Source organism: Phodopus roborovskii, unplaced genomic scaffold (genome assembly GCF_943737965.1).
Source record: "Phodopus roborovskii unplaced genomic scaffold, PHOROB, whole genome shotgun sequence".
Taxonomy (NCBI): Eukaryota; Metazoa; Chordata; class Mammalia; order Rodentia; family Cricetidae; genus Phodopus; species Phodopus roborovskii.
This window is the reverse complement of record NW_026126575.1, coordinates 3,885,078-3,908,148: the sequence shown is the minus strand read 5'-3', so window position 1 is coordinate 3,908,148 and position 23,071 is coordinate 3,885,078. Positions and strand designations below refer to the sequence as shown.

At 46.7% G+C, this 23,071-nt stretch overlaps 1 protein-coding gene across 1 annotated transcript in view; it reads left to right on the top strand.

Moving 5' to 3' along the window:
- The window catches only part of Nup210 (nucleoporin 210), a 96,238-nt gene that overhangs the window by 44,040 nt on the left and 29,127 nt on the right, over positions 1-23,071 (top strand). Inside the window, exons 14-20 of the mRNA XM_051203437.1 lie at positions 3,211-3,356; positions 5,671-5,892; positions 7,567-7,740; positions 13,068-13,260; positions 13,916-14,022; positions 14,453-14,557; positions 14,652-14,753. Of these exons, the coding sequence (XP_051059394.1) occupies positions 3,211-3,356; positions 5,671-5,892; positions 7,567-7,740; positions 13,068-13,260; positions 13,916-14,022; positions 14,453-14,557; positions 14,652-14,753 (1,049 nt within the window). The remainder of the gene's footprint in view (positions 1-3,210; positions 3,357-5,670; positions 5,893-7,566; positions 7,741-13,067; positions 13,261-13,915; positions 14,023-14,452; positions 14,558-14,651; positions 14,754-23,071) is intronic.

Genomic DNA, 23,071 nt, shown 5'->3' with positions numbered 1-23,071 from the left:
GGTTACATCTGATAAGCAGGTTAGGAAATCTGCAGGATACTTGGGTTATGAGGAGCAGGCTGTGGGCAGGGTGTTGGAGAGAACAGAGACAGCATTGGGTGAGTGAATGTGTCCTTGTCATGCCCCAAAGGTGGGCAGCTCTGGCAGGGCTTATCATAGTGAGCCTAGAATGTCAGGGCCTATTCCATCACAGGGGCTCATGCCTAGAGGCTAGGAGCCACTGAAGGCATTTGAACAGAGAGGGATGTAGTCTCTAATGGCATAAATGCTTCCTGATGACTGTGTATACCCTGTGGTTGTGATGACATTCAGAGCTGCCCAAGCAAAGTCACCTGTTAGCTATTTTGGATGGAAGAAGTGGCATTTTTGAGGGAGAGGGACTGCTATGAGCCAGAGACAGACTGTCCTCTGTATTGACCTCATACCCATCCTATAGGGTATCAGTAAGATGCCACTCAGGCTTCTGGGGCCAGGAAGCATTCAGGGCCTGTAATTCAACAGCCCTGGGCTGGTAAGCCCCTTCACTTACTGCCATTCTGTTCAACCTCTCCAGGCCTTGGCTTCTCCATGGGAGACAGGTGCAAGGGTTACACGTGGACATCCCTATGAACATCTTGAGGATTTTTCAGGGAACCTGGATTCTGAAGATAGCAACCAAAACAAATCCTATGTGGTCAAAATTTCCCTTAGAAAGTACTGGAATTCCTCTCAGTGTACAGAGTATAGGACTTACCTTGGAAACTTAAACTCTGAGTCAGGGTACAGGGTGCTTATGAGGCTCAGGAGACTGTAGCAGCAAATATCTTTGTATGTATAAGGGCCACCCTAGGGTACACATGGCCCATGGGGCACATATGTTTCTTGACCCCTCCAAGCCAGGGTAACTGTACCAGGATGCCCTGAAGAAGGGACTGTATCCGGTTCCCTATTGGGCAAAAGCACTTATGGAGTGGGGCAAGTATTTGCAGATAATTTTCCTGGTAAGGGGTTAAAATCTAGAATATGCAAAGAGTTTCTATGTATGAATAATAAAATAGATAATGATTCAGTATCACACAAAGGACTTGAGCACATATTTCTGTGAATGTTACATGTTGTAGTCACTGTCAGTCATCAAAGAAATTTAAAGCAAAACCACAAGGAAAGGGCTAGAGCGATGGCTCAGTGGTTAAGGGTACATGCTGCTCTTCCACAGGACCTAGTACCCACATTAGACACCTCACAACTGCCTAACTCCAGTTCTGGGATCTATTACTCTCTTGTGGCCTCCATGGGCATTGCATGCATGTACATGCATTAAAAACACATAATTAAAAATAGATCTCAAAGAAGAAACATAAAGAAAACTACTCCCATGGGGGCAGCTACTATTACAGCAACAGAAAATATCAAGGTTGTGAGGAAAGTGGATTCCATGCTCTTTTGGAAGATGTTAAAGGCAGCCACTGTGGGAAACATTGTGGTGGGTTCTCAGAAGTTTAAGTAGAATTACTATATGATTCAGGAAGTCTCATTTCTAGTCATAGACCTAAGGTCATTGGAAGTACAAATGCAAAGATGTCAGCCAATGGTGGTTCAGGTAGAGGACTGGGCTCAGGGCAGGGTCAGCCCTAAGAAGGAAGGTTGCTCTGATGTGGTTCAGCCCTGAGGAGCCTTAAGGACACTGTGCCAGGTGAACACAAGAGGATAAATGTCATATGATTGCACTTAGGTGACAAGAGACATGGAATAATGGATGCCAGGATAGAGCAATTAATACTAGACATTTCAGCTTTGCAACTCCAAGGGCCTGAGTTGCAGCTGGTGATGGGACCTGCACAACTCTGTGGCCTGTGGCATGTGACTGTACTACATATGAATATTGAGGTGGGATTTTTCCCTTAAGACCAGGTCTCACTATTAATCACCGACCAGCCTAGAAGTCACTATGTAGAGCAGGTAAACCTTGAACTCATAGAGATCTGCCTGCTGCCTCTGCCTCCAGAGTGTGGGGATTAAAGATCTGCAGCACCGCTACTGATTGTCCCCTGCCCCCCCCCCTTTTTAAGGTGAGAAGTTTATATGTTGTGCACGTTATTATAATTCAAATTTGTTTTCGTTTGGTTTCCTTGGTTGTGATAAACACCATCAGCAAAAGCCACCTGGGGAAGGAAAGAGTTTATTTGGCTTACAGGTTGCAGTCCATTATTGAGGGAACCCAGGGGAGGAACCTGGAGGCAGGTACTAAAGCAGAGATCATAGAGGAATACTGCTTACTGGCTTGCTCAGACTGTTTTCTTATACAGTCTGGGACCACTTGCCCAGGGGTGGCACCAGTCACAGTGGGCTGGGCCCTCTCACATCAGCAATCAATCAAGAAAATTCCCCACAGACTTGCTCAGCTTGTCCACAGTCAAAATGAGGGTGGCCGTTCCTTCACTGAGTTTCGCTTTTCCCAGAGTAACTCATTTGTATCAAGTTGACAAATATAAACCGAATAACCTTAATACTTTTCTTAGAAACTTAATTAAAGTTTGATGGAAAGTGATAGCACATAGAAAGAGCAGCTGCCAGCAAGGTAAATTGGGGGAGACCTGCACACATGTTTGCCTGACACTAATCCCCTTCCTCTGGAAACAACCAGCAGAAATGGTGGGGTATGCCATCTAAAGATGGACCCACATATGTTCACATTTGTATTGTGTAGTACAACCCAAACTAGAACCACCTGGAATGTTTATGGTGTCACGAGGAAGCCCTGCTGTGCTTCCTCATCCCCACAGCAGAGCAGTGTGCAGAAATATAAGTGAAGACTCAGAACTTTGCTGAGGAAGTCAGAATAGCACAGCCTGTGACCCCCACCCCACTTTATTTAAGTCATAGACACAGCATCTGGAGGCTGTTCTGATAGAAGTTGGGAGGGGTTGGAGACCAGAAAGGGCCTTAAGGGCAGGCTGAGCTGCTGATAAGCTCTCTCATGATCTGGATCCTGGACACAGGATGTGTTGAGCATATGAGGGAGATGCCAGTTGTATTTGGACCAGACCTGTGTGTAATATACATGAATCATACTTGAACATGCTTTTGTTTGTTTATGTTTGTGGCGCTACAGCTCTAGCCTCTGGAAAATTTAAATATAACAAAATCAAGTTGTATATGAAGTTCAGCATGAAAAGGGGCCCTTCACCTTGAAGGACAAGTTCATGTTAACTTTTGGTTTTCTTTGTGCAGGAAGGCTGCTGCCGGGGCCTGATCACTGCAGTGGGGTCAAGGTGAGAGCTGATGCCCAGGGGTCAACTACTCTCCTTGTGAGCTACACACACGGCCATGTACACTTGGGTGCGAAGATCACTCTTGCTGCCTACCTGCCCCTCAAGGTGAGTTGTGCCTACCTTTTATCACCTGCTCTGTCCTCCATAGATCCTGCACTGATTTTTGTTTGTTTTTGTCAAGCTGACAACAAGCTAGCATCATATGGGAAGAAGGAAACTCAGTTGGGGAAATGCCACCATCAGGAAGTCTAAGTAATGATCGACATGGGTAGTCCTGGGTTGTATAATAAGCAGGGTGAGCAAACCAAAGAGAAGTCCTTCAGCCTCTGCTTCAGTTCCTGACTCCAGATTCCTGCCTTGAGTTCCTACTCTGACTTTTTTCATGGTATACTGTGACTGGAACGTGTAAGACAAATAAATCCTGTCCTTCCCAAGTTGCTTTTGATCATGACATTTATCACAGCAATAGAAAACAAACTAGCACAGATCCCATTTATGCTTGTGGGTAGGCCATGAGTCCCTTGATGCCACAGCCATGCTAGTCCATAAGAACAGTTGATGGCTTTCTGTCAGAGCTATATGAGTTTTCCCTTTACTTACCAGAGACTTTGAGGACCTCATGGTTTTACTGTTCAGTTCAACATTTGCTTCAGTGAGTATTGAGAACCTGCAGTGTGTATTGAGAACCTGCAGTGTGCTAAGTGCCACAGACCCAGAAACTTGCCCTGGGTGGGGAAGATAGAGCCATAAAGCCAGGTGTGTTGACAACTGTAAGCCCTACCAACTCTCAGGTGCCTGAGGCAGGAAGCTCTAGTGTTCCAGTCCAGTCTGAGTCTGGTCTCAGTAATGAGATCCATCTCAAAAACAAACAGGAAAGAAAAGGAAAGTGAGGAGAGCTCTGTGGAGCACAGACAGCAAGCTGGCCCTGACCAACCTGGCCAGTCACATGAAGCCTGCCCACTGCCTGTCTATAGCTGTGCCTCTAGTGAGAGCTGTCTTCTGCCTGCACTCCACCAGCATTCCTCACTGAAGAGCAAGCCTTGAGCATGCTGGGCAAGCACTCAACCACAGCCTCAGACCTTTTTATTTTTATTTTGATCTGGTTTTTCTGTGAAGCCCAGGCTGGACTCAAACTCAAAATCCTCCTACCTCTACTTCCTGTAGCAGGGATTACAGGGATTATTGTTACAGACAGTTTTCCTGCCAGCCTGGTCCCACAGCCACGTTAGCCCCAAATAACACACAGAGACGCTGTATTAGGTATAAAGCTGTTGGCCAGTTACTCACATTCCTTATTGGCTAGCTCTGTCTTAAATAATAACCCATTTCTATTAATCTGTTTCCACGTGGTCTTATCTTACTGGAGAGAGGGTCTCAAGTCTCTACATTTTCAATCTTCCCCTACCTCTCCCTGAACCCTCTTTGTCTCCTAGTCCCACCTATCTTGCTTTCCTATTGGCCAACAGGGCTTTATTCATTAATCAATAACAAAATGACATCTTCCATCAGATTATGTCTTCACATTGGTTTCTGTTTTTTAAAGCACAGTGTGGGGTGGAGATAGGGGGAAGCTGAAGAGATGGTTCTGTGATTAAAGCAGGAGCTGAAGAGATGGCTCAGTGGTTAAAGGACTGCCTGATCTTACAGAAGACCCAGGTTCAATTCCCAGGTGGCTCACAACTACCTGTAACTCCAGTCCCAGGGTATCAGAACCCTCCTTATCCTCTGTGAACACATGTGGTAAATGGATATACATTCATGCTGTTAAAATACTCATAGGATATAGTAATAATAGTAGCATTGTGGTAGAGGTGAATGTTATGTATTCAGTAGTATGTCCTGCATTCAGTATTTGGTCAGTTCTGCATTGGGACCTGTGCAAGGTGCCATCATGGCTCCCAAGCACCCTCTTTGTGGATATCAATGTATGCTGTCTCTTAGCTGTGAGAAATGAGTATAAAGAGCATGTTTTTGTTCATGAAGTTGTTTCTCTCCCATTTAGTCTGAGTTAGGATAGATCCCAGGTAGAAATTTCCTGGGTTTCATTTGTTTATTTATTTATTTTATTTTGGCAAGGTCTCTTTATGTAACCCTGCCTGGCCTATGACCAGGCTGGCCTTGTTCTACTCATAGAAACCCATGGGCCTCTGCCCCTGCCACCTGAACACTGGAGTTAAACTATGCACTGCTATGCTCAGCATTCCCATGTTATCCCTCCTCTAGTAAGGACCTAATTCTTCCGCAAATCCCTAATTCATGTCAACCCTGTGCATACTGCTCATGCAAACTGAATTTCAAAGACAACACAGGGTTTCCTGGTAACCTACCCAATCAGGGTGAAGACATGACTTCTGTATGCCCAGCATTTCCTGGTTACCTCCTCCCAGAGCAAGACTAAACCTTCCCCTTCTTTCTCCAGGCTGTGGATCCCTCTTCTGTTGCTGTGGTAACCCTGGGCTCCTCAAAGGAGATACTGTTTGAGGGAGGCCCCAGGCCATGGGTACTAGAACCTTCCAAATTCTTTCGGAATGTCACTTCTGAAGACACAGGCAGCATAAGTCTGGCTCTCCTGGGTCCTCCAGCCTCCCGAAATTACCAGCAGCACTGGGTCCTTGTGACCTGCCAGGCCTTGGGTGAACAGGTGAGTGGACAGCCACCCTCAGTTCCACCTTGCCTACTGGGAGAGCTAGAAAATCTGCTCAGTTCCCAGAGAGCCCTGAGGGTGTTGCTGGTGTTGTATCCATTTTACAGACAAGCTAGTCCAAGGCTCAATGAAGAGGCCTGCTGGATTCCACAGCACACATCAGCCTCTTTCTCAAGGGTATAAGTGGGAGTAAAGGTTTGAGATCAGGAGTCACAAAGCCCTATATTTTAGGACTGGACCACTGTCCATGAAAGGATTGAGATCCTTGACCTCGGTTGGTCTACTTGTTCTTTCAGGATAGGGTCTATGTGCCAGTGCCTGTGTGTGTGAACTTTTTGGTTGTTTTGAGATAGGGTCTCCCTATGCAGCCAAGGCTAGCTTGGATGAAACTCACTCTATAGTTATGTAGCATAGATGAACTTGAATTCATCTTGCTTCAGCCTTCCAAGTGGTGGGATTACTGGCATATGCTATTATGCCCAGCTACAATGTTTTTGGCTTTGTTCTTAGTGCTGAAAACCAAAATGTACTGGAAAGTTAAGCTGACTAAACCAAGTTTGCCATATCCTGAGATCCCATGGGGCCTGCTTGGCTGGGGGCAACACCCTTTTCCTCAGACCAGGCCAAGGCCTTCTTCTCACTTCTGATAGATCTGTTTCTGGGAGTTCTCAGATAGGAACAGAAAGCAGGCAGAACCCTGAACCAAAATGTGAAGTTATTCTTTCATGTCTACAAGTAAAAAGAATACAGAGTCAGTTGAAGATGTACACGCACATTCTCACAGAGGTGTGTCTGACCTCAGCAATCCAAAGCTGACTGCTATGGTCAAAGGAGTGCATAGAGAAAGGCCCCACTAGAGGTGCTAGTAGAAGTATAGGACACTATTAAGAACAAGAAATGCATACTACCAGATTAATAGTAAGACTAAGGGTAGCAATTATCTTGGTGTAACTAGGTCACTGGGGTTTCTGCCTTGGCCTGATTTAAGGCCTTCCGCACTCCCAGACCCCTGGGCTCCCTCACTTGTGGGGCAGACAGCCTGAAAGTCAGGAGGCACCTCCCTCCTCCTACCTCATGGTCAGGAAAGACGAGGGGCTGCTGGAGCAGACTGCTTTGTCCTCAGCAGTTGTCTATCACTGAGGAGGCTGGAGATGCTTCCTCAGGCACAGCTGTTAGCCATGTTCATGTAAAACCAGAGCTGAACTTGACTTTGGAGCCCCACCCTAGTAGCAAAAAAGGTGTGTTTTGTGTGACAGTTCCTCTTCCCTTGTCCTTTCCATGCAGGTGGTAAATGTGGCCTCTCTCCTCTGGCTCAGAGGAGCAAGCAGGCATGGAGTGGGGTGGTACTGCCTGTGGCTTTGTCCTTCACAGTCCCGTTTCTGACCCATTTCTCTACAGTTAAGTCCCTTACCCTTCAGTGTGCAGATTCCTGTATCTGTTCTTTACCTTGATGGGTTGAAGTCCAGGACATTGTGGATATGCAGATTTAGCTGTGGGGTTTTGTTGGTGTCCTGGGGAACCACAGGGCATCCCCTGACCTGCCTCTTCTCTGAGATTTTTGTATATGGTACTTGGGGCCTAGGCATCATCCCACGTCCTATAGAAGTTAAGGCTCAGCTCAGAGAAGAGGGGACTGCGCTCAGGCTCTGACTGTTCCTCCTGTTTCTCTAGGTCATCGCTCTGTCTGTGGGGAACCGACCCAGCCTCTCTAACCCCTTCCCTGCTGTGGAGCCCACTGTGGTGAAGTTCATCTGTGCCCTGCCTTCCAGGCTAACACTCATGCCTGTCTATGCCCTCCCGCAACTGGACCTATCCTGTCCACTGCTACAGCAGAATAAGCAGGTGGTGAGTATGGCCACTCTTGGAAAGGGAGGAGACATAGGCAAGAGGACCTTGGCCCACTGCACCCATGGCCTTGAGTGTTCTGATAGCTGGGGCTTCACACACTCGCACCTGGATCTCAACAGCAGAGCTGTGCAGTGTGTTTCCATTTGTGCCTTGCATGGGGAAATCCAGAGCCTTTAGAGGGGATAGACTTTCCAAAGTCCAGGTGTACAGTTGGTCCCCAGCTTACGGAGACTTACCTTCTGATTTTCTAGTTTATAAGAGTGGAAAGGTGACAAGCACTTGTCATACTGGAGTCTTGATCTTTTCCCAGGCCAGGAATAAATAGGTAGCCCATCTTTCCTTAATGCTATGCAAAATGGACCAATCAGCTTCACAACCACAGTGGATAACTTATGCTCCATGGAGCTCTGGAGTCCATATATATAAAGCTCATGGGGCACTCAGTCCCATGAGAGTATAGTCTTTGTGTTGGGCCATCTGGCTAGCTGTCAGCTGATGTTGGTGTCTGAGCTGGGTCAGGGTAGGTGAGCAGAGTGGCCCAATAGACTGTCTATGGAATGGTGTGTTAACTCATGATGGTTTCATTGGGGTGTGACTTCACCCTAAACTTCTGTAGTGGCCATGTAAGATATAAACCCTCCATCCCACTTTCTGGTTCCGGATTCACCCGCTGCTGGACACAAGAGGGGCTGTAGAGTACTTTTGTGGAATGTTCTATGGTTTCAGCCATTTTGCTGGGGAGTTGTCTCTGGGTAGAGAGTGTGTGGTCAGAGTAGGATTGAGAGCTGTGAGGAGAGGGAACATCTATAGTATTGCATTGTCATGGGGCAGGACATTCAAAAGTAAGTGTCAAGAGGGGAAGAAAGTATCTGGGCCTTCAATCAGCAGCTGCGGGGGTAAAACTGGTCGACTCCCCAGAAGCTGGCCTGTCCAGTCCTCAGCTCTGGGACATCATAGCCCAGGGCCCTGAGTGCACCCTGCTCAAGGATTAGGGATAAACTAGTTTCAGCTCTGCTTGGAGGAAGTCATGGTTTCCTCATCCTTACAGCACATACTAATCTAGCAGGTTCTCTTGGCTCTTCAGAACCCAGGTTCTGGAATAACAGAGTGTTGAGGGGATGAGAAGGGAGGCAGGAGGGCCATTACAGAAATGCCACAGAGAGTATAGCTGAGAGCCAGTGATGCCGGAAGGACCACAGAGGAGTGGCAGATAGAGCAGGATAAGGAGATGCCAGCCTAGTGGAGCCAGGGGAAAGGCCCCAGTGGGGTAGGACAGCAAGAGCAATGGCTGAGTGAGGCCATGGTCTCCAGGGTCCCGCTTGTCCACATGGTGGCCAGAACAGTTCTCTGTGTTGGAACCTTTTCCTCTTAGCCTCAATTCCCCCAAGACCATGGTCATCTCTGAGGTGGGCAGAGTTGAAAATGCATAGCTTCCCCAAATGTAGCAATTCCTTCTGTGGCCCCAAAGTTTGTATTTCCCTGAAGCCATCTCAGTAGGTATTGCTCTCCCCTGGGTGCCCAGGCTTCCCGCACACCTGAATGAACCTTTTGATGCTGAGTGTGTCCATGGCCTTTCCAGCTGTGTGGCAGGTGCTGTGAGAGTTGGGTCCCTGGTGGGTAAAGGACAGCTTTGCCTTTGATCCACACCCTTCTGTTTGAAGCTTGATTAAGGGAGCTGCATAGCTGTAATGCCTGGGCTGGAGAACCAGCCTTCATCTATCCTGTTGGAGTCAAGCACAGATGTTTCCCCTACTGCTCTGGTATGGATCTGTGGTTCTGCCTTCTCTGGCCCTTGCTCATCACTGGAGTTAAGAATGGACACTCCATAGACCTGCACTTATCTCCTCCACTTGCTTCAGTTGGACTGGAATGGGTGGTTTAGAGTGAGATCCACAGCTCCTGTATAGTCTTCACTGACCCACAGGGACCCTGTAGAATAAGGACCTTGCTTCCTTACAAGTTGCAGACTCAGAGCCTGCAGGAGGCTCAGATCCAGTGTCTGCTGCATAGTGAATGATCACCTTCTTCTGGCTTCTGAGTGGGGTGCTCAGGAGAAGACTTCTCTGTCTTGACTGGGAGACCTGTTGAGATGAAATCCTGAATTTGCTACCTGCTTCAAGCCTTCTTAGCTTTTTGCTGATGCATTATAACATATTTATGAGGTACACTGTGATTAATTCCATGCATATATGTAGTGTGAGCTGTCAAATCAGGATGGGGAGCTCTCCTTTTCAAGCATTCATAGTTCCATTGTGTTGGGAAGCTTCAGACTGTTCCCTTGCTGTTCTTTTATATAATATATTATTCTGGTATTTAGTTACCTCTCTGCACTGCAGAATCTCAGAGCTTACTGCTCCCTGTGTTCAGTGCCTGCTTCCCATTCTCCTCCTACCCCTTCCCTTTTCCCAGCCACCAGGGACAACCACCTGCTCTACTCTGCTTCTGTATTATTTTAGCTACCACACAATCATGAGATCCCGCATTGCCTGTCTGTCTGCCTGGTTTGTCTGCAAGTTTTACCTTTCCATTCACATCTGTTTTGTATAATGGTCCTAGGTAGAAGGAACAACATTGTGCTAAATTTGGATCTTCAGGAAACATCCATATGCTGGGTCCCCTGCTAGAGGTAATGAGCCAGAGTCAGTCCAGACATTCTACCATGAACCAGTCCAGCAGGAGGGAACTTTGAGCTGGGTTCAAGCTCCACCTACTGTGAAAGCCAACCCTTGATGGTTGGTGATGGATACCAGTGATGGGGGTTATGTGAGTGGATGCAGAGTCCAGAGAGTAGCCATGATTCATTTTTCTGTGTTTTCTGCTTAAACCTGCCCGCGGCTTCCAGTTGAGTCCAGTGAGAAAGCCAAGTCCCTTCTTTGGTTTGTGGGACCCTATGTCCCTGGTCCCTGACTGCTTTTACCTCTGAGTCTATGCCTTTCATGCTTGAATGCCTTCTCATTCTTTCCACGTGCTGTCAATGCTTGGGGTTTAGGTAGACTGAGCCCTGGGACTTGTAGCTTCCTTATCCCTGGCCCCATGCTTCTGCCCCCGCCCCAACCTCTCTCATTTCTTTATCCAGATTGTTTTTTTTTTTTTCTTTAGCTTTACTTAAATGTGTACCTGCCGCAGCACGCCTGATCCCCCCTCCCACTTTACCCATTCTTGCCTAGTTTAGTCTCAGCCAGTCACGGTAACAGAGCCTGGCTTCTGCCACAGCTCAGCAAGCAACCTTGCACACTGTCCCTGAGTCCCTCTGGAGAAATCCTCATGCAGCCTGAGGGACACTAAGACAGTAAGGGCATGGAGAGCAAGGGCAGGCCTTCATGTTGGCAGTCTGTACTGCTGAGGTGCAGCAGATCTAGATGTGTTTTCCCAATTTGTGAGCATTGGTGAGGAGCTAAGCATGGCGTTCCTGGTCTGTCTGTAGCCAGATCGGGTGAGTCCAGAGCTGCCTCTATACTAAAAGGTGACTGTAGAGCTTGACTCAGAATGGACTATGTGTTGGTGTCAGCTAGAAGTAATAGACCTTGGACAGAGAACGGCCATGTGTTCCATCAGTCCTTGCATTCCTGAGCCATGAGCCGGCTATTCAGGCATAGCCCCTGCGATTTATGGTCTCATTAGGGGACCTTGAAGAAGATATATCCCCAAGGTGCATCTGGGTGCAGTATCAATTTAATTTTATAGCTCTCCAAATCCAGAGGCCACCTAAGATAGGTTTACAGAGTAAATTATTGCAAGGTGAGACACCAGAGTGGAGTCAACTAGTGGGAATGACAGACTGCAGGCAGACCAACTCCTCAGGGCAGGTCAGCCAGTGTTCCTCTCACCAAACTACTAGTGTACCAGGGGACTGATTAGTCCAGGGTTGGGTTGAGCTGGTGCCTGAGGAGAAACTAATGTCACAAGAAGTTCTTGGAGAATCTGACCTGCTGTGTTCTACCCTAAGCCTGTGAGACTGTGAGAAGTTCTGTAAAGTGTCTGAGCCACAGCCTTCTGTTTTGTAAAGTGGGAAAGTTGCTGTCAGCCTGCAGACATGCTTGCATTGAGCTGATGTCTTTCCCAGAAAAGCACTGATTTTCTACCTGAGGTGAATCTAGGAGAAGGGGTGAGGTGGTTGGGAACCAACCTCTTTGGTTCCTGTCTACCCTCACAGCTCCCCAGTTTGTGTCCTGCCCACTTATTAAAACCCTTGGTGTGAGCTAAGTTGCTGGCACAAAGTAGCATGCTTGGTCAGGTGTTGTCTGGAACCAGGAGAGCTACCAGAGGCTGGAGAGGGCTCCTAGAGATAGAGGAAGGGAGCTTGTTGGCAACATCAATTAGGATGGGTTTCACTGTGCCACAGTAACAACCCCTAATCCCACAGCTCCATATCTTAAGTACATAGTGTAAGTTCAGCTCTTGCGATGTGGAGCATGAGGCTTGGGTTGTCCTTCACTAGGCACCATTGTGCAGAGAAAGAGGTTGTGCTTAGGCCTTAGAGGTGGTGTCCCTCCTCCCCTCCCCAGAATTGTCACAAATCACTTGCCAGACTCAGTGATACAGTTACCTTTAGGTGAGAGAGGACAGTCCTTCCTTCTGGGCTATGCTTGAATGGATTAGATCATTGGTAAATGGTAAACTCTGCTAAACTCTGCCAAACTCGCCCCATTTTGCTACTTTAGTGTGAATTACAATGTGAATTTTTCTCTCAAATAACCACACAGGATTCATATTTAAAAGAAACTCCCAGGCCTGGAGAGATGGTTAACTCAACGGTTAAGAGTACTTGCTGCTCTTATGGAAGACTGGGTTCAGTTCCCAGCACCCACATAATTCACAACCATCCATAACTCCAGTTCCAAAGAATCTGATGCTCTCTTCTGGCCTCTGCAGGCAAGAGGGGTACATATGTACATGCAGTTAAACTCATACACATAAAATAAATAAATAAGTCCCAACATATTGGTTCTGCTTCCTACACTGACTGCAGAAACCAGGGATGGAACCAGGGATAGGTGTGCCTTCCTGGGCAGGAAGAGCTGGACCCAAGGGTCAGTCCAGGCTTGGAGAAATGCTCTGCCTCTTCTTGGCTGCCTCCTTGCTGTAGACCCCCTCTGTCTTTTGTTAGGGAAAAGGGGAGTCAATTCCCCGATGGAGAAGCAGGGGCCATTTTGGACAGGGCTCTGGGGCACCTTAGTGGTGACATTCCTGAGCATTGGTTTGCAGTTCATCCCCGCCCCTTCATCAGGGTCATCTGAGCCCATAAGGGAAACAGCTGGTTTCATGGCATACCTGTGGCAGAGACCTGAGTGTGGCCACAGCCTCTGATCTCTTGTTTCTTTTAGGTTCCAGTATCAAGTCATCGAAATCCCCTATTAGATCTGGGTGCCTATGATCAACAGGGCCGGCGATTTGATAACTTCAGCTCTCTGAGCATCCAGTGGGAGTCTTCCCGGCCTTTGCTGGCTAGCACTGAGCCTGACCAGCCCATGCAGCTGGTATCCCAGGATGATGGGAAAGGCCAAAAGAAACTACATGGTGAGCCAGCCAGAGGGTGGTGGAGCCCTGGGAACCCAGGAAGTCCTGCACTGCTCATGCCTAGGACCTTAGGTGTCTGGTGCTTCCTTCATTTAGAGCTAAAGCATGGAATGTAGAGAGAGCTCATCTCCCACCCCACCCTCCTTTTTGAGAGATAGTCTCACTGTAGCTTTGGCTGGCCTAGTTATGAAGGCCAGGCTGGCATAGACTCTCATCTTTGTCTCCTAAGTGCTGGGATTAAAGACATGTGCCAGCACACCTGATTACTGTGGATTTTTGGTTTTTTGTTTGTTTGTTTTTGAGACAAGGTCTTCCTCTGCCATCAAGCTGGCCTAGAACTTGAGGCCTTCCTGTCTGTTGAGTGCTGGGATTCCAGGCCTGCACTGGTATTCCCAGCTTCATTATGTTCCTTTAATCCCTTATAGGCATGTGAGGTAGGAACTAGGGGTTCAGGACCTAGAGCAGAAAGATCTCCTGTCCCAGGTTCCCTGGCCATGCTGTGACAGTGACAAACTTCCTCAGCAACCCAATGTTGAGCCTGTTAACCCTTACAGGACTAAAAGCCTCAGCCAACTCAGTTATGGCAGCAGGATGTTGTTGCCCCATGGTAACCAAGCAGTTGTGATTAACATTTGTTTCCCCTCTGTGCCCTCAGGTTTACAGACAGTTTCGGTTCATGAGGCATCAGGAACCACAGTCATCTCTGCCATGGCAACTGGCTACCAGCAGTCCCACTTGAGCGCAGCCAGAGTGAAGACACCGGTATGTCCCAGAGGACATGAGTGGGCAGGACCATGGGCAACACCAGGATGTCTGCTGTGTCTGGTGTCAGAGGGCCCTAACCTCCCTCCCCAGCATCTCTTGGAGGCTTCAGGAGATGTTCACCTATCCCTGTCCTAAATATCTTTACTGTATTCCATTTTTACCTCTTCTGGGAACCTGTTAGCTTTTGAGTGGCCTCACTGTGTTCCCCACTGGTAGCGCACAGCCCACAGACACACTTTTAAGACCATCGCATACGCTTCTGACCTCTGTGGGGCTCTCTCTACCTCCCAGGCCTCCCCAGGGTACTGCTGGGACCTTCCATTCCTAGAATGAGGTCACCACTGGGGCTTCTATCCCTGCTCTTCTCCGAGGTAGCTGGTGATGCCCTTGTCTCCTGGATCTGACAGTGTTGGCCTTTCTTTTTCAGCATGACCCTCTAGCACCTGTGTCAGCCGCCATCGAGCTTATTCTTGTGGAGGATGTGAGGGTCAGTCCAGAGGAAGTGACCATCTATAACCATCCCAGTGTTCAAGTATGGCTCTTTGCCCCCACTACCCTTTCAAACACGGCATCCTGCACTTTGTGCCACCCAGCCTGATCACTTCCATCCTCACATCTCCCTCCAGGTAGAACTCCACATCACAGAAGGCTCTGGCTACTTCTTCCTCAATTCCAGCACCCCGGATGTCATCAAGGTGGCCTACCAGGATACTCGGGGTGTGGCCGTGGTAAGTTTGAGCAATTGGGATCCCAGCTGTCTAGTCAGGTTGACAGATTATGCCAGAAAGCTGGCACTTAATAACCCCCACTGTGTACTGAGCAGGGCCTTGAGATTCTGAGTCGCTCTGAACCCTGTCACTCCCATGCCGCTTCTGCACTTTACATTTACATTACTGTGTTACATTTACTCACACTGTTAATTAACTAATTCTTTCCTTTTAGTCAGTCATCCAATTTATCTTTTAATTACTCTTTTATTACAGAAATGGCTTTGGTAACCCTAAGAAACTTTGATTTCAAAGCTCCACTCTTCACTCTTTCCTAGCTCTCATAATGCCCACCTCACTCCCTCCCATGCTCACAGACTAGGACCTGGTTGGACCTCTGGTAAGGAGGAGTGGACCATCCTGGTTTCCTCATGCCCTGAGTTGCTTTTTTTCTTGTTGTGTAGCCTGAAGTTACCTTACTTGTACTTTTAGGCTTTCTTATATTATACAGGGTCTGAGTTCTTTTCAATGATTTAGTTTTATTTTTTGCTTTCATGCATGTATGTGTACCAAGTACATACATTGGCCTCGGAGACCATAAGAGAATGCTAGATCTGAGTTATAGCTGGTTATGAAAGGCCATGTGAGTATTGGGAACCAAACCCAGACCTTTTGGCAGAGCAGCCAGCCAATATTCTTAACCACTGAGCCATCGCTCCAGCTCCTAAACCTTCTTTTCTTAATAGACCCAATGAGTGAAGACTAAGAACTATCCTAAATGTCTCACATGTCTGAAGGGGTATTTATGCAGTCATTAAATGGAAGGTTCCTCCTGAAAGGAAGTCCAGAAAGATACCCACCCACACAGTGTCAGCACTTGCCAGCTAGGGCATTGCCACCATGCAGGCTCTCAGTCCAAATTCTACTTCCTCTGTTGAAAGTAGTCTTACCTAATTCCCAAAGAGGCAAGGCTCCCTGAACTCTGAGGAGGCCCAAGCTGACATGGTGCTGAAATGGAGGGTATGTGACTTCAACTCAGGAAGTCTAGTTGACTGGCTGTCTGTGATTCCGCAGGCTTTCTACTTTTGGCCTTGCTTGCTCCTGCACCTGACTAGTCAGCACAGGAGGCACCTACATTCCAGGAAGGGCCATGACCCAGTTAGTGACCTATCCCTAGCACTTGTTTTCAGAAACACTGGAGCTTGTTGCCCACCTCAGGAGTTGGTGGCATGGCTCCAATCATATCTTGGTGTTTGTGGGTTTAACTCCCCACATTTATGTTATTCCGGATTTTTGCCTTCACAGTATCTTAGCCTAGAGATCACAGAGTGAATGGCCCTGAGCTAGACTGGTATAAAGTGAGAGGGACCAAGTAAGTATGAGGAATATGCTTGGAAGAATTAGATTCAAGAATAACTGTGGTGCTAAATATCAGGAGATGGTGGAGACAAAGGTAAACCAGAGGGCATGAGCCTTACCAGGGGTGGGGGAAGGTGGCAGTGTTTGCCTGTATTGATTCTTTTAATGCTGGTACTAAAAGGTGGTTCTCCTACATCTCATCAACCTCATGTACCGTGTAGAGGTTCTTAGGTTCACAGATGTGAGCAGCCATCCCCACCATCACACTAGAGTATTTGCATGCCTGAAAAGGAAACCCTATAGCTACCTGTCACCTTTGAGTTCTTCCAAAGTCATGCCCTGTCCCAGCTTTTGATGGCTAACCCTATAGATTTGTCCATTCTGTACAGTTCAAGTAAATGGAATCATGTAGCATTTGGCCCTTGCCTAGCATAAATATGTTTCCATGATGTAGAATGTTCCAGAGTAGCCAGTGCTCTTAACTGCCCAGGAATGGGAACTCTGCATGGTGAGAATGCCAGTATCTGCTCATCCTTGTCAACATTTGTAATTATCAGACCTTGATATTCCAGCCACTCCAGTAGGTGCAGTAACTTCTCCTTGTGAGGCAGATTTGTATTCCCTGATAAGTGAAGTCACTCAGCATCTTTGTGTTCCATTCTTGTGTCTTCTTGTACAGATATGGGTTTAGATCCTTTGTTTGTTACTCTTTTTATTAAGTTGTAGAATATCATATTATATTCTAGATATAAGTCATTCGTGAGATGTGATATGCACATATTTTTCATTCAGGCTTGTCTTTTTACTTTCTTGGTAGCATGCTTTTTTTTAAAAAAAATTATTTAACTTTATTTTATGTGCGTTGGTATAAAGGTGTCAGATCCGCTGGAACTGGGGTTACAGACAGTTATGAGCTGTCATGTGAGTGCTGGGAATTGAACCCAACTCCTCTGGAAGAGCAACCAGTGCTCTTAACCACTGAGCCATCTCTCTAGCCCTGGTAGCATGCATTCAAGCTTATGTTTTTAAATTTTGGTTAAAATAAAAATAATAAGATACATTTAAAACTTTTGATTCAGTAAATATCTCTTTATAATTACATTTATATGTTTATTTTGTTGGGGGTTGGGGAGAAGATGCATGTCACAGCATGTGTATGGAGGACAGAGGGCAGCTTGCAGGAATTGGTTCTCTTTTTCTACCATGTAGGTTCTAGGTATGGAGCTCAGGTCTGGGGCCTTGGTGGTGAGAGGTTTTGCTGGTTGTCCTTCTGTGCTCCTGAGGTTCCATGGCAAACAGGGCTCCTGAAGATGTGCCCTGTTGTCTTCTGCATTTTGTCTACACTGAGTTAGCTGTGGTGTGTGATGGGAATCCAGGACCTTTCTGGTGTGTGTGGCTGTCTGTCTGTCCTAGCAGCCATTGTTCTCTTTTTTCTGCACTGGATGATTTTGGCATCGATTTCAAAAGACATGAACTTAGTTCTGAGGCTCCAGCTCTGCCTCAGCTCTGTTGACCTCCATGTCTCTCCTTGTGTTGACCACAGTGTAGGTTACCATTGCTTGTTTGAACATCCATAAGTGTGAGTTTTCTAGCTCTTTCAAGTCCACTTGACTGTTTTGGGTCCCTTGCAATTCAATATACATTCTAGAGTCAATTTGTCAACTTATACATGAAACTAGTTAGAGTTCTGCCAGGACTTAGGTTGGCCCCTTAACTGTATACACAGGCTCTGTCCATGAATGTCATGAATGTGAGGTGTTGCCCTATTACCTGGGCTTCCTTTGATGTCTTTTGGTAGTGTTTCCAGTTGGGAGTGTTAAGTTTTATACAAATTTTGCTTATTTTTTCAAGGTAATAATTCTAAATGGAATAATTTTCTTGAATTTTATTTTTCTAACATGTGGCTTATTTCTGAATGTTGGTCTCATACTGTGTGACCTTGATAAACTGTTAGGACTTTCTAGTGAATTCCCTTGGTTTGTTTTTTGTGAAGTTTTTTTTTTTTTCGAGTGTGTGTGATCATGTCATATGTAAAAATACATATATGACTCCTTCCCTTTGCATTTGGAAGTTTGCATTTCTTTTTCTTGTCTTATTGTCCTGGCTATAGTCTCTAGTATAATGTTGAATAGAAGTGATAAGAGGAGCCAACATTGTCTTACTGTAGATGTTGGGGAGAAAGCTTGCATTGTTCTACCACTAAGCATGATGTGGGCATTTTATAGATGCCCCAAAGGGGGTAGTGTCCTGGAGTTTCTAGGCTAGACAGAAAGTATTTTTAAGTTTGTTTTTGAGAATAAGGACAACTAACATTACTCACCCTACCCTCATCCCTCCTTGCCCTCTGCTAGCTTAGACACAGATTGGGTCTCTGGAAGGAAACAGACTCAGTTCCTCCAAGGTTTCATCTGATTCCCATCTTCCTGATGCTGACTGCCCTGCCTCTGCACCTGTGAGAGAAGGGTGCAGGGTGTTGGACAATGATACTCTTCTCTTGACCAGATAGTAAACCTCTGCTTCTACCATGCAAGTCATCTTTGAGAACACCCTTAAAGGAGTGTGGTCACATTATAAGGCTCTGGTCACAGACATGTTGAGTTTGCCATGGGTCTTTCTGCTACAAGACTGGATGACATTGAACTTGGAGCAGATGCCCACTACATCCCCTTGTAGAAACCAGCTTTTATACAAAGCTGTTCATAGACACATAGATGGTGGTAGTGCAGACCTAGGGGAGTTCCAGCACTTCAGTGACCAACAAGCTAAGGAACCTAAGGACATGCTCATGAATATAAATGCATGTGGTGCTGCCTGATTTGGGTTAGTAACCAGCTATCTCTGCATCTTCTTTAGGTTATTGAAGAGACAGCACCAGAGAAGCTAGGTGAGAGGAGGTAGAAACAGGTGGCTGAGGGGAGTGCTGTGGGTACACCACACTCTAGCTAGGTTCCTACATGTGTTCTAGCTCAACTCTGTGCAAGGCTGACTCTCATACGATACTGGTGAGATTAGTAGTCAGCAAACATTTAGTGTCCACCTGCAGGGAAACATCAAATGCAACTGATTTAGGGCCTGTCAGGAGCAGCTATGAGAGGCACACGTGTATACATGCTGCTGGAAGATTCCAAGGCACCTAGAATGCTCCTTTTCCCAAGCTCTCTGATGTGGTTGTCTGCATTGCAAGAGGCACTGGCTCTGTTCATAGCTTGGGACTATTTGTTTTTCTGTTCCTCCTTTACTATCTTCTTATGCTTTAGGTCTGTGTTTTCTAATCTTTTTTAATTTCCTTTTTACAAGTTATTGTTATTGTTTTTGCAGGGTGATGGTGGTGGGTTTTTTGTTTTGTTTTTGTTTTTGTTGTTTTGTTTTTTGGTTTCAATAAACCAAAAAAAAAAAAATTTTTTTTTTTATTTCTTAATGTAATTAACTGCATCTGTGTACCACATGCATGCAGTACCTGAAGAAGCCAGATGAGGGCATCAAATCCCCTGGAACTAAAGTTATAGGTGGTTTTAATTCCACCATGTGAGTGGTGGGAATAGAACCCAGGTCCTCTGGGAGAGTGGCTAGTGCTCTTAACCACGGAGTCATCCCTCTACCTTTTTTATTTTTAAGACCCTGGGCCCTCCTTACATTTCCTGACTGACCTTGAACTCCTCAGCTCAAGTGCTCCTCCTACCTCAGCTTTCTGAGTAGCTGGAACTGTAGGTGTGATGCTCATACTTTTCTCAAGTATTTCCCGTGTTCCCTTTATAAAAGAAGGAATAATTGCACAGCCCTGTGTATGAGTGTGCCTTGTCAAAGCCTGACACTAGGAGGAAAAGCTTCAGTTGAAATCCATCCACACATCTGGAAACATACCTTATCTGCGTGTTCTTCTAGAGATTAAAAATAACTTCCTGCTAAAAAAAAAAAAAAAAAAAGAAGGGAATTTGAAATCAGGAGAGGTATGTCTGTTGCCACAACAACCAACTATAGTTCCTCTTATTCAGGTTGCCCTTCCTGAGTAAGGTGAGGGTGAAACTATGGCCAGAAGAAAGACCTTTCGTCCAGAAGCTAGTGCTCTTCAGAGTCAATTTGGGGCTTGGCTCTGTGTATAGGTAGCAAGTACACTATACCTGGAGGTATTCAAATACAAGCTGGAACGTTTGTTTGAAAGACTCAAGGATTCCAGAACTACAGCTTCCTCTAGAAGACTTCTGAGCTCCTGCAGACACTGCTATTCTTGGGTATCAGTGCCCCCCCATTTTCACAGAGTCACAATGGGCTGCAGCTATTGTACCCTGCAGCAATTCTGGAACCCAGGGAAGTGGCACCTTGTTGGCAGACCTTGGAGGCAGGAGCAGGTCCCATGGAACACTGACTTTGAGTCTCCACTTTCTCCTCCAACTGCTTCAAGGGGAAATCATTTCCTGTTTCCTTCTCCCTTTTCCGACCTACAGGATCTTTCGGAGTGTTGATGGGCTGTGACAGCCCTCCCAGCGTCCTTCAGAAGGCTGTCTCTGAGGGACACATTTGCACATTTCCTTGGCATTTTGCAGCTGCTAATTAGCAGTGTTCTCATTTCTCTTCTTCACAGACAAGAAAGCCCACAGTCGTTCTCACGTAGCTCCTAGACAATGCTTCCTTCTTCCCTATTGATAGGGAATCCAGGCTCCACACTGGCTCCCGAATGTATGTAGTTGGCTTCTTGATGTCTTTGGAAGAGAAGTGAGTGTATGATGCACACAACAGGCTGTGGTGGAAGTTTTCATGCCCAGACAATAAACCCCAGGCTGAGCAAGGCTGATTAGTTTTGTTCACATAGCCCCCAGAACTCTCTGCAAGTGTCCTTTATTTTATTTTTGGCCGGTTTGCACAAAAGAGTGTTTACCTGATTTAAACTCAGGATTTATTCCTTTCCAACCATTCCTCATATTTCACGAGTCCTCTGAGCTTAGCCTGTCACTGAGAGCTTGATGTGCCCTGAGCACTTGACACTTCTTTCTGCTGTGTTCATTCAACAAAGCTCTAGTGCAGAGTCTGGTGGTAACAAGGAATAAGGCTTGCAGGCTCTGCTTTGGTGAGCCATAGTAGTGCATTTTTACTGCTCAGCCAGTACTTCAGTGCATGGGCAGCCATGATGTCCTGGGACATAGCAGAAGCTCACCGGGGATGAGTTGGTAGGAGGTGATGATTGTGGGGTTTGATCTCAGGTGTGTCCTGCATCGTCTGTGAGGCTGGTTGTGGATGGTGTGGTACCTAGCCCCTACTCTCATTCTTGGGGACCTGGCAGAGCTGACCACTATGTGAAGTTTTTATCCAGGCTGAGACTCCTGGATACCTGTGGTTTTCATGGTAGCTCTGGTCATCCCTGTAGACTCCTGGGTGAGAGATTGAAGATATAGGTCTAAGTCCTTTTGCACAGTAACTTGGCTTACTTCATGGCATTGATGAGCACATCAGAAGAGAGAGAAGCTAATGGTCCCTGTGATGGTCAGAAATGTTACTAGGGTCTTTTTCCGTCTGAAACTGTCACATGCCACAAGTCAGAAGCATGAACAGGAACCCAGGAAGGCGGGGCTGGTGAGCTCATAGGCCGTACAGTTTCTTAATGAGGAGTAATGCATGCATTCATCATCTCCAAACTGATGACAGGACTGTCCCTTGTGCTCAGTACTTGATGACATTCTCAGGTGGCCCTGTCAACACTTAGAAAGGAGAACTCATTCCAGGCATCCCCACTGCCTTTCCTTAGTGTTCTTGAATGTCCATCAGGAAGTATGTGGTGACAGACTCTTGAGATATATGAGCCACCTACACAGTGGAGTGAGGAGTGGTCCAGGGTCTCCATGTGGTTACCAGCTAGTGCTCAGCTCTCTACTTCCTTCCATGCTGTTTCTTTGTCTTCAAAGTGACTTCATGCACTGGACTCACAGCTCTATTACAGGACAAAGTCAGCTGAAGTGAATCCAGGAGTGGAACAGGTCAGACCTTGCTGTCCTCCCCTTCTGTCATCTGGAAGGTGGCTGGATGTCCATCTTCTGGGAAGCCAAGTGGAAGAGCAATTGATTTCCCCACTGCCATTTTATGCTTTTGTTTAAAATGTGCAAAGTGATTTCTTTTTTATTGAAGGATAGAGGGGAAAACAAAAGAGAAAAAGCCCATCCATGCCTGCATTGCCCACGTGTGTCTGTCGGCAGCGGATGCACCGTGTAATTTCCTCAGGTTATAAAGGACATGCCAGGTCCTGACAGCAGCGGCTCCTGTGTCAGACCGGGGGGGGGGCGCTCAGGTCATGTTCTCCAAGGTGTACATTCCTCCATGCAATTTTGCATGAGATTTCTTTAGGGGAAATGCAATAACCATCCACAACAAAGCCTGATGATTGGTGACTTCTCCACCCATAGTTAATGCCAGGCTGGCTCAAGGTAACAGCTCAGATCCCACAGCCATCATTTTGGAATGTAAGTGTGATTCCCACCCTGGGATCTTTGTTAATCTACTTTAAGCCATCATATTAAATAAGCCAGGCACACCTCATCTGCTTGCATGTACCCTGGAGCTCAGTTACACCTGCATGTAGCAGCTTGGGCCAGCTTTCCAATTTTATCTACCCCTAGCTACCTGTGGGCTTAGGCCTTTCTGAGCCTAGGGCTTAGGTCTTTCTCCCTACTGGCCCTCTCCTGTTCTGGATGTTGAAGGTCCTGTTTCCCTGTGAAGGAGGCAGTGCTTCTGAATGGGGAACTGAGCCCCCCTGGGTTGGATCTCTAGCTCCCCTTCAGGCTGTTTCCACCCTGCCTTTGAGGCATGGTCTTTGTATCTTAATCCATTTGTATCAGAATCCATAGGGTTGGTGTTCTCTGCAGAATTCTTCAGAGCTCCCCATTCTTAACCAAGTTAGTTCTGCCTGCAAAGCTATGCAGGCTTAAGTATCTGGTTTATCAGACTCACTCAAAGCTGCGGTCCTTTGTCTGATCAAGATATGGAGGTTGGGTACA